Here is a 19,844-nt window from a genome sequence, read left to right as displayed (position 1 = left end):
GCCAGCTGGACAGGCCCAAGCAAATAACACCTTGTGTTGTGCTCGTTCCGTTTTAACCCGCTTCTATGTTCTTCTTCTTCTTCTGTCCTTTTCGATGTGACACAACTTCAGCTAAACAATGTAGACGGAGAATACACTGAGTATACTGACAGTGAGCTTGACTACGGAACTGTAGAGGGTACTCAAACTCAGTCTCCCATTGCCACCAGTGGACCAAACGAGGTAACTTTTTACATTTCATATTTCGTTTTTTTTTATTTACTTTTTACAATAAGAAAGAAAGAGCATTTTTGGGGGAGTAAAAGAAACCAGGAAGACATATTACCAAAGGAAGTATCTGGTATGAAATGACAAAGACAAAACAATTCAAATGTAATTGTTCTGTTTTGAACATTCTGTTTTTTGGGGGGATGGCAGAACTGTTGGATAGAGGATATTATTAAGCATCAGAAAGCTACAACAATCTGTCATTCGTGGCTTTATTCAATCCACTTTAGTACTATCCACTGACCTGTAAGTACATTTTGCATCCTATAATGTAGTCTCAGTGGATTGCCATGCAAATAATGTGTAGCTTTCTGTTATTCAATTCAATTCTGGCTAAGGCTGCAGTTTCATGCGTATCTAATATGTATGTATGTATGTATGTACATTACACTTCATCAACAGTCATATTATAGGATACTGATTAATTGCTGGATAATTTTTGTACATTGAAATAATATTCGGTTATCTGCCTGCCTCAGTATAGATTGATCTATTAGATGGTAATGGTATTATAATGGCATTATAATGGTATTCCAAATACAGTATTTTGGCCATTTATATTATTCTGGTATACTCACAGTACCAGTTATATGACAAGCAATAAGAACTATTTGTGAAATAAACTGGGTCACAGCTGAAAGGAGAAATATGATAGGAATATATTTCATGATTGTTTTTGATTAGAAGAAAATAAATGTTTTCTTTAGTCTGTGTGGCTCTAAGACTTTGCTAGAGGCCTTTTGTGAAATAGAAACCACACAGGGTGTAAAATAAGCAATATGTCGCCAGTTTAGAGGGCCAACAAATGGATTCTCCATATACACTGCAGCACAGTCTGCGTTCAGACGCATCCCAAACCAAAATAATCTTAAATCCAATCGTCAAAGTCACATTTGGTGTTTACTTCATGGACAAAATGTACCTTTTACTTTTAGGAGTGGTGTACTTTTCTGTATGAGATTGATGGTACAGTAGGTAGGTGAAACGATTTGATTTGCAGCCTTACCCATGATTGACAGTATGCAATGGCCAATCATAAAAGGGCAAATTTCTCTCTGTGGAGAACCAAGCCCCTCCTTCTAGCCATCAAGTTTCTGCCGAGTTAAACATGGGGTTTGTGTTCTGTCTCCAGTGAGATATGGGTGTCACAGCAATCACCCCTGCTCAGCCGTAGATGGCCAGCCTGCTGCACAGCTTTTGATGAATAGTTCTCCCAATCGCACCAATAGAACTATGATCAACCAAGCAGAGGAATCTTCACAGCCGATGATGATACTTGTTGCACTGTGTTACTGCAGTAGCAATATGTTCCACATGGATGTGATTTCACTGGGTTATCTTGCCCTTGATTGCATATAATTGAAATTGACCATAGGGTAGAATGGGGTAAGCTGGGCCCACTGGATCATCTTCCCCTGTTCTCCCCTACATGCCAAAATATGGTTCTCCCTCACTAAATTTAGTCTGATATTATCAGCTCAGATACCTGTGTCATGACATCCATTTTGTTGGCTTCCATAGCGAAATCCACAACGATCACTCGTTATGACAGTGCTGTCAGATAGTGGTTGTTGAGCTTTGCCAAATGCAGAGTATGTCATAAATAATACAGTCACATGATAAACATTTGGTATCTATCCACATCATCTAGTAAATTGAATATCAAAACCCTGGTACACTTATGTACTCTGCATTGAACATCAAAACCCTGGTACACTTATGTACTCTGCATTGAACATCAAAACCCTGGTACACTTATGTACTCTGCATTGAACATCAAAACCCTGGTACACTTATGTTCTCTGCATTGAACATCAAAACCCTGGTACACTTATGTACTCTGCATTGAACATCAAAACCCTGGTACACTTATGTACTCTGCATTGAACATCAAAACCCTGGTACACTTATGTTCTCTGCATTGAACATCAAAACCCTGGTACACTTATGTACTCTGCATTGAACATCAAAACCCTGGTACACTTATGTACTCTGCATTGAACATCAAAACCCTGGTACACTTATGTTCTCTGCATTGAACATCAAAACCCTGGTACACTTATGCACTCTGCATTTTTGCACACTGCTATATTGTAGATTGACCATTTATGAAATATGCTTGTAGTGTCATTTCAGATTTACTTCATCTATTTCAGTCTTTTTTCACTATTGTACATATATTGATATTCTGATGGTATGTATTATGTTTGTGCAAAAAAGACTGAAATAACCTAAAGACTGAAATAACCTAAAGACTGAAATAACCTAAAGTCTGTCTTAGACTTGACTGATTGACGTAAATTCGATCATCTAAATTGATAATGCTTTTTTTGAAGTCATCAAGGTAACACTTTATTTGTCCCTTTTTGTTTTAGGCCTGAAGTCAACACTGGACAATGATAATATCTGTTGCACGTCACACCTACAGTGCATAGACATTAGAGAGTAACAGACACCAGTTTGTTTCACTGTAATAGACATAGTAGTCTACAACGTAATGACTTACAGAGTAACAGTATGTGGCTAGACTATAATTACACACTATCATAAAGTTTAATCAATATCTCACCAACAAACATATAGATTTCCACAAGGGTAAATGGGACTTAAATAAGGTGTTACCACATTACCATAGCCTTCTCCATGGGTCACCATGCTCATTTCATTTTGACCTGCTAAGGCTTTACATAGACAGTAGTCTCCTCTACCTACCTATGACTTAACTGCTTGACTAACAACCCTGTTCCCTCCGTTGCTCACCCCTCCACCTCCCTCATCTCCTCAACGCTCCGCTGCTTGGGTAACATAAGGCTGTCGAGGAGGAGATTGTTGCTGGTGACTATGTTGTCACTGGAGCCGCCCCACTGAGTCAGGAGCCCACCGGTGCCCCCGAGGCTGGCCTGGACAGTGTGGACCCCGGAGTGGACGAGTATGACTTTAAGGAGTATGACCTAGGGGGCGTGTTGGACAATAAGCAGTATGAGTATGGGGTGTATGATGAGTATGGAAATGTGGCCGCTGAGCTACCCAACCACATGGATACTGTTGAAGAAGAGGTGGGGCTGGGGGTTCCCGCGGAAACGGAGGAATTCACCCAGACTGCCGTAAGTATGGCACCCCTCGCCCCCCGACTGAGGGGTGTGTGCATGAACCAGGGGTGTGCGCCGTGGGGCCCCAACCCGGCCCACGGGCTGTGGTTATGGAAATCCCAACTCTCTCACTTCAGAAGCATTGTGGCTCTAGTTTGTCTTGGCATGGGGAGTTTGTCTGTCATTGTCATGTTGTTTGTGTGTGTGGAGGCTGTGTTAGCTTGAATCATCCACCTCGCCTTCCTTCCCAGTCTGCGTTTGTCTGCCTGCGCTGTCCCACTGTCTGGATGGGCTAGACATTTTAGGGGTTGGTCCGATAGGGAGAAGGAAAGTGCATGACATTTTTAGGTAACAGCTTGCCTTCGACTTAACTTCAACACAGCCTTGGTCTGAGGGAACAGCAATTACCCCCTACCACACACACACACACACACACACACACACACACACACACACACACACACACACACACACACACACACACACACACACACACACACACACACACACACACACACACACACACACACACACACACACACACACACACACACACACACACACACACACACACACACACACACACACACACACACATAGCCTCTTCTACCCACTCTCAGCTCACACACCCCCTGCTTAGACCCTATCGAGTTCACCAGCTAAACAGACACCCAGTACAGAAATGGGTTTCGTACTGAGCAGTATGTGTGACTAGCTCAGTGGAGAACACAAAATTGTAGAATCCACCGCCCAATCAACCTACCACAGAAATAAATAACCATAAGACAGTGAATTCTACCACTTCCTCTCCACATTTCCATTGTGAGTTATGTCTGTTTTAATGTCTTCTAGACAGGAAATCATAGAGCCCATGGCCGTTAGTGTCTGAGACCGTCAGGCCGAAGCTCTCATGGCAGGAGACTTCTACTCCGTATACTTGCCTTGTCACTTATGTTATATATTAAAACCAAGTCATTGGTGTTGATTCCCTGTATGTTTCATCCAGTCATCCTAACACACGGTCCCATGTGATCCATATGAATGCAATGCCACTGCTTTCCATTTCATGCATGTTGATCCATCCTCCTTCATTGAGACTAACATGTTCTACCTGTTTCTGTCTTTCTCTCTCTGCTCTTCATTCCTTCATTCCTGTAGTTGTTGACTAGCTCATCACACATCACTCTATTAAATCTGGTGTGTCCATATAAGAATATGATACTGGATTGGCACGATTGTTACACTTTTGTCCTTAGCATTATACTATAGTAACAAATATCATATTCCTATACGCAGCGGCGTCGATAAGATCTTCTTTGCTCGTGGAATTGCCTCTTTCATTCTTCTCACCCCATCATTCCGCCCATTCCCGCTAGTCATTGATCCAGTGACTGTAGCTCCATATGAAGAAGCTCATACAGGTGTCCTCCCTATCTTCACAGGTGGCTGGTGGTGGGGAGAAAGGAGAGAAGGGCGAACCCGCTGTGATCGAACCTGTAAGACCCCAAACACAACACTGCCGGTGTTGAGGGAATACGTGTACCCTAACAAATTGTGTCATACAGTTGAAATAACTGTTTGGTTATTAATGAATGTGCTCCTCCATGCTGTGTAGTGCTGTGTAGTGTTGTGTAGTGTTGTGTAGTGCTGTCTAGTGCTGTGTAGTGCTGTGTAGTGCTGTGTAGGGCTGTGTAGTGCTGTGTAGTGCTGTGTAGTGTTGTGTAGTGCTGTGTAGTGCTGTGTAGTGCTGTGTAGTGCTGTGTAGTGCTGTGTAGTACTGTGTAGTGCTGTGTAAGTGCTGTGGCAATTGCTGCACCATGTTTGTGTTTCTCCTTGCTGTCCCGTTTATTAATTTATGTTGTCTGTCCATCATGTTTAGGGCATGCTGATTGAAGGACCTCCTGGACCTGCAGGCCCAGCTGTGAGTAACACATATCTATTCATCCTGAGGCTATGGCAACGTCCATAATGACCCCCTGTTCCCTTTATAGTGTACTACTTTTGACCAGGACCCATAGGGCTCTGGTTTAATGTAGTGAACTATGGTGTCATTTAGGATGTCAAAAGAATGGGACAGATCTTTACTCAAACCTCAATGAAAATGTTCTATTAAGTAGCATACTGTACATGATTTGTGCGTCAGCCTCAATGTATAGGGATCTATCTCAAGTCAGGATTCAGGCCTATGTAACAACATTGCTGTGCCTTGTTTTGACTGGGTTGTGTTTCTGTAGGGTCTACCAGGCCCTTCAGGTCTGCATGGACCCCCTGGTGTTGCTGGAGATCCTGGTGACAGGGTGAGTCTCTCTTCCTGTATACTCCTCGTTCTATCTTCATCTCTCGCTCTCTTTCTCTCTCTCTCTCCCCCTTATTCTCTCTCTATCTCTCTCTCTCTTGCTTTCTCTCTCTCTCTATCTGTCTTTCACTCTCTCTCTCTCCCTATCACACTATCTCTCTCTCTCTATCTATCTCACACTCTCTCTCTCTGGCTCTCTATTTCTTTCTATCCCTCCCTCCCTCTCAATCTATTTTTATTTCTCTCTCTCGCGCTCTCTCTCTGTGTAAGCATGTGTGAATGTGTGTGCGTATATGTGTGTGTGTGCGACCTCTGGGAGAAAGAAAGTGCAGAGGGAGTGATGGAGAGAAAGAAAGATGGAGGAGTGAAGTGGGGAATTCCCATGTCAGGTCTGTCGTCAACTCTGTTGCTTCCTGGGGCTGAGTCAGGAAGCAACACAGTAGTTTTACAAGGGAGGTTTGTGTCCCTTGTCTTGTCATGGTCAATCTGTGTGGTCCTGTCACATAGGACCGTCTCTATCTGAGGGCAGTTTAAGTCATCTAGTGGTTGTAGTTTTTATGTTTGACAATGACTACAAATGGTCTACAGTGAAATGACTGTAGCACATGAATATATACACACATTAACAGAGACTGAAGAGACCGTTGAAAAACATTCAATTAGAGAGAGGGAGAGAGAGTGGGGGATGAAACAGCAAGGGAGAAGAGAGAAGGCATGTGCAGCTGGATGGAGAACTAGGGAGACAGAGAGAGATGAAAGGATGACTGTAGGGTGGAGAGGAGGGGAAACCCACAGACGGTTAAAGTCTGGTTTTCATTAGCTCCAACAGTACAGCTGATTCCATGTATAAAGTCATCATATTGTGTTTTCAGGGCCTGTATAAATTATCTCAGAGTAGGATTGCTGATCTAGAATCAGCTTTGCCTTTTAGATCCTAATGAATATGATTACATGGACAAGGGGGACCTGGTCATAGATCAGCACTTCTACTCTGAGATGCTCGAATGAGTGTTATAGCCTGCTATAAACAGACACTAGTAATCAGCATTAAGCTGTGGAGGAATACTTAGAAATGGCTTCCTTTCTTAACTCACCACAGACTGACGGTTAAGGTACTTGGTTAAGGTCACAACACTTTGATTTCCTCAATTCCTACATAACCAAATTATTTTCAATAGTAAGAGAAAGTTGTGTGCTCAGACCAGGTATTAGTGATCATTGTAATCGACCATGGAACAGGGTAATACATGTGCTGTAATTCACTAGGTTGCAGTATGTCAGTTTGCTCTATGATTGGAAGAATGAACGAACTAACGAATTCATGAATTAGCGAATTAACGAATATATTTCAGTAATTACAAAATATGTTTCAATAGAATAATTAGTGTTTCATTTAATATTCTTGAACATAATTAGTACTGGCAATAGTAATAGCATAAAATCAGTAGCTGAGAGTAATTTACCAATATATTATTTTAGTTTCCATGTATGCATTTCTGGTTTAAAAGCAAACATTTAACCAGTGGCAAACGTAACATTTTTGTTCTGTTTTTCTTGGAATGGTTTTGGAGAGAGGACAGAGCCGTGGCTCACAGAGAGGCCAGGTTATTCTGGTTGTGTGAGGAGGGAATGGAGAGGCATGCTAATGATGCCAACCGTCCCTGGGCAAACACACCTCTGCCATTCACTGTGTGTGTTTGTGTAGGCCTATCCCTATGTGTGTGTATAGTTATATTTACTGCTCAAAATGTTCATTTCATATTGATGCTTACTCATTTTGCCTACTAATCACAATTCCTGAACCAAAGAGGATTTATATTCAGACTATGTTCTACTCTGTCCCTGAGCAGGGTGTAATACCATACACTCCTAACCAACCTCCCTATAACACCTCACATAACTAGACTAAGTACACACTTGCCATGTGTACCATAAATGATTACGTCTTTGTTCAGCTGCAAATGTTGTTCCACCCAACATGACACCACTCTGTGGTCAGTGTAAGTGAAGGAAATGGGTCAGCCCGAAAGGACAGGATAATCACCTGGTCTGCTGTAGAGTCCTCTGCTCTGATACTTTACTCAAGTACATATGGTAAAGTAGTTATTACAGTACATTCCTAGATATTCCAGCGGAGTACAGTCCCTTCCAGCCACCTGGTAGTGAGGTTATTCTCCTCTCCTCTCCTTATCTTTCTGGTGTTGTAATGATGGATGGATGAGAATGATGATGAGGATGTTTTTATTTTCCCTTTGAATGGTGAACATAGTGTGTTTGTTTCTCCCTCCCTCCCTCCCTCCCTCCCTCCCTCCCTCCCTCCCTCCCTCCCTCCCTCCCTCCCTCCCTCTCTCCTTCTCTCTCTCTCACCCCCCCTCTCTCTCTCCCCCTCTCTCTCCCCCCCGCCCCCCCCTCTCTCTCCCTCCCTCTCTTTCTGGGCATGTTCTAGCATGGCATCTTTCCATCCTGATGGTTGTTCATTCTGATTTATCACCTCCTCTCTGTGACTCCTTTTCCAAGGGTCCCGCAGGGCGGGCAGGTCTGGCAGGAGCCGACGGTTTACCAGGTCCTCCGGGTACCATGCTGATGCTGCCAGTAAGTACCAGACCTGACATAATGTTTAATACATACAATCCAACAAACACTAATATCTACCAGTATTTAAATGTATTGGCAACTGTAAAGCACTTTATGACAACTGCTGATGTAAAAAGGGAAAAAATAAATGAATCCATATGTTGTCTTGCTTGATCTGGATCCATATGTTGTCTTGCTTGATCTGGATCCATATGTTGCCTTGCTTGATCTGGATCCTTATGTTGTCTTGCTTGATCTGGATCCATATGTTGTCTTGCTTGATCTGGATCCATATGTTATCTTGCTTGATCTGGATCCATATGTTGTCTTGCTTGATCTGGATCCATATGTTATCTTGCTTGATCTGGATCCATATGTTATCTTGCTTGATCTGGATCCATATGTTATCTTGCTTGATCTGGATCCATATGTTATCTTTCTTGGTCCATATCCTTGATTGATATTTAGATGTTCGTTGTTCACACGCAGCATGATTGTGATTTGTCTTTTGTAAGGCCTGTGTTTCTCTGTGACAGTTCCGTTTTGGAGGGGACGGAGAGAAGGGACCCGTGGTGTCTGCCCAGGAGGCCCAAGCCCAGGCCATCCTCTCCCAGGCTAGAGTGAGTACACCAGGGCCTAATTGGCCAAAGAGGCCGAATGCCATGACTGTAGAAGGCCGAAGGGGGCCGAAGCAGGCCAAACAGTACACCAGGGCTGAAGTGGGCCAAAGGAGGCCAAGCGGCTCCAGTGTAGCCTTTGGGAGGGGTAAAACTGGCGCAGCTATCTCTCTTGAAATTATTTTATATTTTTATTAAAAAGAGAACCTCATTGGCATTTCAGCTATCTTGCTCGTTATAAGTGTATGTCTTCTCACAGCTGTGGTTCATGGGAAGGGGGGAGTGGAGTGGTGGGGGGCCCTGAGAGAGGTGCTGAGCAGGCTACAGGCAGGACCACAGCCTGTTTGGACAGATGCAGGAGGCATTTAAAAATACTACAGGAGTTCATGACCCACGGGTGGGCCATCCCAACAGACGAACAGGTGACTGAGGAAAGAGAGAGAGAGAAGAAAAGGATTGGGTCTTGTACAAGTGTAGGCCATTGCATCATCATGTTTCACTTACGGTAGACCCATGACACCACAAAGGAAGAGTAGTAGTGGGCTATAAGAGAGTGTTTGAGTTAGGATGTTAGGATGTCTGTGGGGCGCTGTGACATATGGAGGGTGTCTCGTTCTGTCTGGTGATTTGTCATCCCTTCCCTTCTCCACCCCCCTCCACCCTCCCGCCGTCTACCCCACAGCTCGCCATGAGAGGTCCCTCAGGTCCAATGGGTCTCACAGGAAGATCCGGTCCAGTGGTAATTTTCAGTTCTTCCACCCGTCATAACACACACAGCCAAACACGTCCCTCTTGCTAAGTCTTTCCACCTCATGTAAGGAATGGTGAACACAGGTCATCGACTGCCCTGTCAGAAACCTACAAAGTATTATGTCACAATTCACCGCTATTTTTCACCCTTCCTATGAGTTATCTTCCTCCATATTACCATCCTGAGCTATTAACCAGCTATATAGGTCCCTGAGTAGAGATGATACATGAACAAGATTAGAGGGTTGAAGCTTCTTTTTATAATTCTAGTGCATTTCCCTTTGTTTGTGTTCATTTGATAGGTCTACCTTAGGTCTTCCCCTTTAAAACCACAAAGTTCATGATAGTTCTTAAAACTTGGCTGTAATTATTAAATCACTAGTTGGGAATGTTTCAGGCGTGAAGACCGGTAAGGTGCTTTAAAAGTTCTACCTAGCCTTGCAACAGAACCCCACAATTTTAGACTTAAGTATATGCCCCAAAAATACCCAATTAAGTTCTAGAGCCCCAAAAGGAAATTCACTTTTTTTTTTTTTTGTCATACACATTCATCTCTGTTGAATAATACATTTTTGGTGCCGATTAGATAGCTGACTCATGGAGATGTTCAAGATGAAACATACTTTTGTACTGATTAAAGATACTCACACACTTACAGTCATCCTATCTAAATCCTTTTAAAAACAGATGAAGATAAAAAGTTATTACTTTGCCTGGGATATAATTCTATACAATGGTTTTGTAACATTGTTTAATAAACGTTTCCTTTTTTCTACAATCCATGTCAATTAATCTATTCACACAATACAAGAAGCGTCAACTAACAGCTAAATGTCGCCATCTGCTGTTTCATTGTATGAAACATATACTCACCTTACTGGCTGTGTGGAGTTATGGTCAAGCCTGACTGACTTAAGGTTTGTGTCCGTGTTTCTCACTGGTCCATCTCTATCTCAGGGTGTTCCTGGTTCTGCTGGACTTAAAGGTGATAGTGGAGACCCTGGTCCTCAGGTGAGAGGTTAAACATATACCTGTAGACTACTTAACACACTCACAGTGATACTCTACACTATACCTCACTACAGTTATCTATACTTCACTACAGTTACCAATCCCTCACCACAGTTACCCATATTTCACTACAGTTACCCATACCTCACTACAGTTACCCATACCTCACTACAGTTATCATTACCTCATTACAATTACCAGTACCTCTCTGCAGTTACCAGTACCTCACTACGTTTACCAGTACCTCACTACAGTTTCCAGTACCTCTTTACAGTTACCTATACCTCACTACATTTACCCATACCCCAATACAGTTACCCATACCTCACTACAGTTACCCATACCTCACTACAGTTATCATTACCTCGTTACAATTACCAGTACCTCTCTGCAGTTACCAGTACCTCACTACGTTTACCAGTACCTCACTACAGTTACCAGTACCTCACTACAGTTACCCATACCTCATTACAGTTACCAGTACCTCGCTACAGTTACCAATACCTCACTGTAGTTACCAATACCTCAATATCTAACCTACAGTTACCTATACCTACACCTTTCACTACTGTATACCTATACAGTTAATTTTCTCTAGCTGACTAGAAACTGACCATCATCACTTGTTATTCACAGGGCCCCAGGGGAGTCCAAGGGTCTGCAGGACAAATAGGCAAATCTGGCAAGAGGGTAAGTGAACTGAGTGACCCTCATCCAGCGCTTATGTGTGTGTGTGTGTGTGTGTGTGTGTGTGTGTGTGTGTGTGTGTGTGTGTGTGTGTGTGTGTGTGTGTGTGTGTGTGTGTGTGTGTGTGTGTGCCGTGTGAGATCTGAGAGGTTTATCCTAATGAATCAAAAACAGATGTCTGATATGTGCTAAAATCCAGTTAAAATAACCAAAAAAGACAACCTGGCAGTGGATGACATAATTGTCTGTAGCTGAATTTCCAGGTAGATGTCATGGCCTGATTGGTCCTGATGTTACCATGTTTAGCCTATCTCTCTCTCTCTCTCCCTCTCTCTTGTAGGGTCGTGGCGGAGCCGATGGCGCCCGAGGAATGCCTGGAGAGTCAGGCTCTAAGGTACACGAGGACCTCTGTCTACTAGTCACTTGTCTCTGTCAAGTGTGACTGTTCTGTTTTGATCACAATACTGTGTTGTAAACTTATGCAGGATGATGTCTGTGTCATCTTGGGACTCGGTGGTCATTGTCACATTGTTTCTCCACAGGGTGACAGAGGCTTTGATGGCCTGCCCGGTCTGCCTGGTGAGAAGGGACACAGGGTGAGTATAGTAACGTCACCACAAAGTCACAAGCTCCTGCATGTTCACCTCTTCCTAAATGGGAATACAGATGTAGGATCTTGATTTGATCACCCTGGTACAGGAGAACTTTCCTGCAATGCAGGACAACTAAAACTGTATTTCAGGTTTAAAAAGGCTTTTGAAGTTTGACATTTTCCTTACAAAAAATGTATCATCCCCTACAAAAATGTCCATTAATTATAATCCACATAACAATTAAAATATGTTTTTGCTGCAGGATTATTTTCCTGCTGTAGCAAACTGGCTCAAATGAAGATCCTACATCTGTACCTTAGGCAGTTGAGAGCCTGCATACTATCTCAGGGAAATGACCCATGAAGCAGACATAAAATGATCAGGATCTCCCTATTCTCTCCCTCTACAAAACATGACTTCCAGTTCCTATCCTTAGATTGAGGGTCTGATTTGAGGTCACCTTCACTCTTCAACCCGCCGACCCGCTTGAACAAATAGTGAAAGAGAGAGAAAATGGGTCGTAGTATGGCCAACAATACAGTATGTTCCAAAAACACTGGTCTTTTCTGTCTAATATTATCACTCATTCCAGAGGATCTGAGGTAAATTACAGTGAGATTTAGCACAGCAGGTGATCAAGGGGGTACATACTGGATGACTATCATTGAACAATAGACTAGTGTTGGTCTGAGAAACAAATGGCCTTGGACGTTTATAGGCTTATGGGTAAAAACACTGTTGCCCTATTTGATAAAACCAAATTGGCTTAAAACAAAATGCCAACGCTATTAGGCTCTGAACAGGGGATTTTGGAAATACCAGGGGTTTTGGAAGTTTTAAAATGTCTTTGACATTTTTGGCGACGTTAGCTTGTGGGTGTTACTACTGAATTAATCTGTCTTGAGTTTTTGTATGTGCGATATAATACAATCAGCTAAGTTCTTCATTCAGAAAATGAAATGCTGAATGATATATATTATTGTATTATTGTAGAGCTAATCTGAATGGCTTTGAAGTGGTCATTTAAAAATCACTAAATAATGTTAGCATTATTTAGACTTAGAGTTGGACAAATACCTTGGACACATTGATCCTCTTATATCGATCTCTTCCATATTGTTACTCACCAGACACATAGCCAGGCAACGTGCATATACAGAACTCCCAGTGCCAGTCTTGTTCTGTACTGTCTGCTTGGAGGGCCCTTAGAAGAGGCAAGCCACACAAGTCCCCCACCAGGCTAAATAGGAGCTTGGGCTGCAGAGGTAGAGAAACAGAGAGAAGGGACAAAGATGGAGACAGATATTAGGAGGCCTCAGATATTTCCAGCCTGGGCGTGCGGTTGCTAATCCTGGCCTGGATAACATCAAGGTAACAACAGAGTCAGCCAGTCAGCCAGCCAGCCAGCACAGCCAGCCTGTCTGACGTAAATAAGAGGTTGTGAGTGGCTTCAAGTCTACAGCTGGCCTGGCCCAATCTTCTTTTATAATAATAGCACACATCTCTCTCTCTCTCTCTCTCTCTCTCTCTCTCTCTCTCTCTCTCTCTCTCTCTCTCTCTCTCTCTCTCCCTCTATACCCCCCCCCTCTCCCATAGGGGGAGACAGGACCACTGGGACCACCTGGAGCCCCTGGAGAGGATGGACAGAGAGTGAGTATCCTCTCCCCCTTCATCATCCTCTCACTCCTCCTCATCATTTACATCCCTCCGTCCTTACTGTGTAAACTAACTGTTTTTCCTTTCTGTGCAGGGCGAGGATGGAGAGATCGGGCCAAGGGGGTTGGCTGGAGAGAGCGTAAGAGAGCGTCCACTGAATTGCTATTAGGTTTGATAAATAGGACCCTACAGTGTAACTTCACAACGGTATTTGAGTAATACAAGTATTCAACCACCCTGTTATGACCTACTATCTCCTCTGGTTGACAGCATGACTACTTCTGTATCAGTTATTTTATGTATGATTCATATGAGTCCATTGGGGGCAGGGTTTCTTAATTGGGCATTTGTTCTACAGATGACTTAAACATTGTTTTCTGTGATCCTGAGCCCAGGCTCTGGGCTACTTATTGGGTTCCCCAGACTGAGACATTTCAAACGCAAATGGTATTTGGTGTAGGCGGGGTGGAACTAGTGAGGCAAGCGGAGAAGGGACAATAGGTAGACCATAGGCAGCGGTTCTCTATCTCACTTGAGCATTCCAGATACAGTATTATGAAGGAACCGTGAGCTCACGGGGGAAAGCATGCCCAGGTGAAAGAGGGAATGCCCCCAGACAGGAACATTGAATATTTTTTACAATGGTAAATGGCTTGAGTGAACTATTTTCTTTTATCCACCATCTTTGTGTGATCCTGAAACTCTCTCTCTCTCTCTCTCTCTCTCTCTCTCTCTCTCTCTCTCTCTCTCTCTCTCTCTCTCTCTCTGTCTCTCTGTCTCTCTCTCTCTCTGTCTCTCTGTCTCTAGGGTCCTAGAGGTCTGCTTGGGCCCCGCGGTCCACCCGGTCCGACTGGACAGCCTGTAAGTAGCACTTAACACATACTTTCCTATGATGGAGTTGTCACTGTGGTATCCTCCTGTATATTACAACATTGAAGAAGAAGTTCCTACTCATCTGAATGTTTGTATTCCCACAGGGTGTTGCTGGAGTGGACGGGCCACACGGTCCCAAAGGAAACATGGTATGAACACTCATAACGTTATCTCACACAGATACGAAACTAAAACACCCACTCTGATGGAACCAGAACTGGTTTATATAGTGTTTGTATAAGCTTGACCAATACGTTATTTGTCACCAGAGAGGAGTGTAGTCTACTACAGTGTGTCAGTGTTTAGGATAGGTTGTTTGGGCTAGGTTCCAACACTATTTTAAACTTCACAGCTGTAGAGGTCAATGGTCAAACTGTGTGTTTGTGAGCACTGGGAGGAGCGACATCGTTCACACTGTAGGCCAGGCAGTGACTTCTCTATGTGTTTCAGAATGACTGCCCGCTGGGGCCTCTCAATGTAGCACATCGGAGAAGGGTGATATTGCCCCTAAGCACTGATCTAGGTCAGTTTTGAAAGATAACCTTCTAATGGTTAATGATAGGATTTGGGAAAGGTAATCTGGTCCTAAATCAGTGCTTAGGACGAACTTCAACAACAGCAATCCTACAGGTCAGAGTAGCAACAGAAAGCCCGTTACAGTTGCTTGTTTGGTCCAGAACTATCCGTTTCTTCAGTGTATACAACAGTTCTTTCCAAGGTCAACTATTTCTCTACTATTTAAACCAGATGCACTTTGTGGCTTCGACTGATGTTAACCGGGCTTTATAAATCAATTTGATTGATTGATTGATTTTTCTTCAGTCCCAAACGTATTGAGAGTAGACCCTCAAACATCTCCTCAAACGTCTCCATCTTCTTAGTAAAATATACACATATACTTCAAATCATATCAAATTGTTTTTTGTCACACGCACCGAATACAACAGGTGTAGGTAGTAAAAACCTTAAGTGTTAAAAAAAAAAAAGTTGAAATAAAAATAAAAGTAACAAACAATTAAAGAGCAGCAGTAAAATAACAGTAGCGAGGCTATATACAGAGTGTAGAGATACAGAGTCAATGTGCGTGGGCACCGGTTACTTCACATAAGGACTACTGTGCCGTGCTCTGCTCTTAGCTCATTGTCATGTGAGATTGATCGTATCTGTCTGTCTTTGTTTAGGGACCTCAAGGAGAGCCAGGACCTCCGGGTCAGCAGGGGATCCCAGGGACACAAGTGAGTATCTCAGACATTACAGACATTACAGACATGATAATATCTCAGACATTACAGACATTACAGACATGATAGTATCCCAGACATTACAGACATTACAGACATGATAGTATCTCAGACATTACAGACATTACAGACATGATAGTATCCCAGACATTACAGACATTACAGACATGATAATATCTCAGACATTACAGACATTACAGACATGATAATATCTCAGACATTACAGACATGATAATATCCCAGACATTACAGACATTACAGACATGATAGTATCTCAGACATTACAGACATTGCAGACATGATAATATCCCAGACATTACAGACATTACAGACATGATAATATCTCAGACATTACAGACATTACAGACATGATAGTATCCCAGACATTACAGACATTACAGACATGATAATATCTCAGACATTACAGACATTACAGACATGATAATATCTCAGACATTACAGACAATACAGACATGATAATATCCCAGACATTACAGACATTACAGACATGATAATATCTCAGACATTACAGACATTACAGACATGATAGTATCTCAGACATTACAGACATTACAGACATGATAGTATCCCAGACATTACAGACAATACAGACATGATAATATCTCAGACATTACAGACATTACAGACAATACAGACATGATAATATCACAGACATTACAGACATGATAGTATCCCAGACATTACAGACAATACAGACATGATAATATCTCAGACATTACAGACATTACAGACATTACAGACATGATAATATCCCAGACATTACAGACACTACAGACATGATAATATCCCAGACATTACAGACATGATAGTGTCCCAGACATTACAGACATTACAGACATGATAATATCTCAGACATTACAGACATTACAGACATTACAGATATGATAATATCTCAGACATTACAGACATTACAGACATTACAGACATGATAATATCCCAGACATTACAGACATGATAATATCCCAGACATTACAGACATGATAATATCCCAGACATTACATACATGATAGTATCCTAGACATTACATACATGATAGTATCCCAGACATTACAGACATTACAGACATGATAGTATCCCAGACATTACAGACATGATAGTATCCCAGACATTACAGACACTACATACATGATAGTATCCAAGACATTACAGACATGATAGTATCCCAGACATTACAGACATTACAGACATGATAGTATCCCAGACATTACAGACATGATAGTATCCCAGACATTACAGACACTACATACATGATAGTATCCAAGACATTACAGACATGATAGTATCCAAGACATTACAGACATGATAGTATCCCAGACATTACAGGCATTACAGACATGATAGTATCCCAGACATTACAGACATTACAGACATGATAGTATCCCAGACATTACAGACATTACAGACATGATAGTATCCCAGACATTACAGACATGATAATATCCCAGACACTACAGAAATTACAGACATGATAGTATCCCAGACATTACAGTCATTACAGACATGATAATATCTCAGACATTACAGACATTGCAGACATTACAGACATGATAATATCCCAGACATTACAGACATTACAGACATGATAATATCCCAGACATTACATACATGATAGAATCCCAGACATTACATACATGATAGTATCCCAGACATTACAGACATTACAGACATGATAGTATCCCAGACATTACAGACATGATAGTATCCCAGACATTACAGACACTACATACATGATAGTATCCCAGACATTACAGACACTACATACATGATAGTATCCCAGACATTACAGACACTACATACATGATAGTATCCAAGACATTACAGACATGATAGTATCCCAGACATTACAGACATGATAGTATCCCAGACATTACAGATATGATAGTATCCCAGACATTACAGACACTACATACATGATAGTATCCAAGACATTACAGACATGATAGTATCCAAGACATTACAGACATGATAGTATCCCAGACATTACAGGCATTACAGACATGATAGTATCCCAGACATTACAGACATTACAGACATGATAGTATCCCAGACATTACAGACATGATAATATCCCAGACACTACAGACATTACAGACATGATAATATCCCAGACAATACAGACATTACAGACATGATAATATCCCAGACATTACAGACATGATAATATCCCAGACACTACAGACATTACAGACATGATAGTATCCCAGACATTACAGACATTACAGACATGATAATATCTCAGACATTACAGACATTACAGACATTACAGACATGATAATATCCCAGACATTACAGACATTACAGACATGATAATATCCCAGACATTACATACATGATAGAATCCCAGAAATACATACATGATAGTATCCCAGACACTACAGACATTACAGACATGATAATATCCCAGACACTACAGACATTACAGACATTACAGACATGATAATATCCCAGACACTACAGACATTACAGACATGATAATATCCCAGACACTACAGACATTACAGACATTACAGACATGATAATATCCCAGACATTACAGACACTACAGACATTACAGACATTACAGACATTACAGACATGATAATATCCCAGACATTACAGACATGATAATATCCCAGACACTACAGACATTACAGACATGATAGTATCCCAGACATTACAGACATTACAGACATGCTAGTATCCCAGACATTACAGACATTACAGACATGATAGTATCCCAGACATTACAGACATTACAGACATGATAATATCCCAGATATTACATACATGATAGTATCCCAGACATTACAGACATTACATACATGATAGTATCCCAGACATTACATACATGATAGTATCCCAGACATTACATACATGATAGTATCCCAGACATTACAGACATTGCATACATGATAGTATCCCAGACATTACAGATATTACATACATGATAGTATCCCAGACATTACAGACATGATAGTATCCCAGACATTACAGACATTACAGACATGATAGTATCCCAGACATTACAGACATTACATACATGATAGTATCCCAGACATTACATACATGATAGTATCCCAGACATTACAGACATTGCATACATGATAGTATCCCAGACATTACAGATATTACATACATGATAATATCTCAGATATTACATACATGATAGTATCCCAGACATTACAGACATGATAATATCCCAGATATTACATACATGATAGTATCCCAGACATTACAGACATGATAATATCCCAGATATTACATACATGATAGTATCCCAGACATTACAGACATGATAATATCCCAGACATTACAGACATGATAATATCCCAGACATTACAGACATGATAGTATCCCAGACATTACAGACATTACAGACATGATAATATCCCAGACATTACAGACATGATAGTACCCCAGACATTACAGACATGATAGTACCCCAGACATTACAGACATTACAGACATGATAATATCCCAGACATTACAGACATGATAATATCCCAGACATTATAGACATGATAATATCCCAGACATTACAGACACTACAGACATGATAATATCCCAGACATTACAGACATTACAGACATGAGAGTACCCCAGACACTACAGACACTACAGACATGATAGTATCCCAGACATTACAGATATTACAGACATTACAGACATGATAATATCCCAGACATTACAGACATTACAGACATGATAATATCCCAGACATTACAGACATGATAGTATCCCAGATATTACAGACATTACAGACATGATAATATCCCAGACATTACATACATGATAGTATCCCAGACTTTACAGACATAATAGTATCCCAGACATTACAGACATTACAGACATGATAATATCCCAGACATTACAGACATTACAGACATGATAATATCCCAGACATTACAGACATTACAGAAATGGTAATATCCCAGACATTACAGACACTCCAGACATGATAATATCCCAGGCATTACAGACATTACAGAAATGGTAATATCCCAGACATTACAGACACTCCAGACATGATAATATCCCAGGCATTACAGACATTACAGACATGATAATATCCCAGACATTACAGACACTCCAGACATGATAATATCCCAGGCATTACAGACATGATAATATCCCAGACATTACAGACATTACAGACATGATAATATCCCAGACATTACAGACATGATAAT

At 41.5% G+C, this 19,844-nt stretch overlaps 1 protein-coding gene across 5 annotated transcripts in view; it reads left to right on the top strand.

Annotated features, from left to right (window-relative positions):
- Nucleotides 1-19,844, top strand: part of col11a1a (collagen, type XI, alpha 1a) — a 91,065-nt gene that overhangs the window by 30,638 nt on the left and 40,583 nt on the right. For 2 of the 5 annotated variants that reach the window (XM_055881445.1, XM_055881444.1), the window contains 17 exons: nucleotides 112-222; nucleotides 3,078-3,371; nucleotides 4,799-4,852; nucleotides 5,236-5,277; nucleotides 5,591-5,653; nucleotides 8,170-8,244; nucleotides 8,763-8,846; nucleotides 9,526-9,582; nucleotides 10,551-10,604; nucleotides 11,241-11,294; nucleotides 11,632-11,685; nucleotides 11,834-11,887; nucleotides 13,481-13,534; nucleotides 13,635-13,679; nucleotides 14,348-14,401; nucleotides 14,518-14,562; nucleotides 15,595-15,648. In XM_055881445.1, the coding sequence (XP_055737420.1) occupies nucleotides 112-222; nucleotides 3,078-3,371; nucleotides 4,799-4,852; nucleotides 5,236-5,277; nucleotides 5,591-5,653; nucleotides 8,170-8,244; nucleotides 8,763-8,846; nucleotides 9,526-9,582; nucleotides 10,551-10,604; nucleotides 11,241-11,294; nucleotides 11,632-11,685; nucleotides 11,834-11,887; nucleotides 13,481-13,534; nucleotides 13,635-13,679; nucleotides 14,348-14,401; nucleotides 14,518-14,562; nucleotides 15,595-15,648 (1,248 nt within the window). The remainder of the gene's footprint in view (nucleotides 1-111; nucleotides 223-3,077; nucleotides 3,372-4,798; nucleotides 4,853-5,235; nucleotides 5,278-5,590; nucleotides 5,654-8,169; nucleotides 8,245-8,762; nucleotides 8,847-9,525; nucleotides 9,583-10,550; nucleotides 10,605-11,240; nucleotides 11,295-11,631; nucleotides 11,686-11,833; nucleotides 11,888-13,480; nucleotides 13,535-13,634; nucleotides 13,680-14,347; nucleotides 14,402-14,517; nucleotides 14,563-15,594; nucleotides 15,649-19,844) is intronic. The other 3 variants (XM_055881448.1, XM_055881447.1, XM_055881446.1) reach the window with 2 other exon arrangements.

Source organism: Salvelinus fontinalis, chromosome 25, assembly GCF_029448725.1.
Source record: "Salvelinus fontinalis isolate EN_2023a chromosome 25, ASM2944872v1, whole genome shotgun sequence".
Lineage (NCBI taxonomy): Eukaryota > Metazoa > Chordata > Actinopteri > Salmoniformes > Salmonidae > Salvelinus > Salvelinus fontinalis.
The sequence above is the reverse complement of the archived record's forward strand: the minus strand, read 5'-3'. Positions and strand labels throughout refer to the sequence as shown.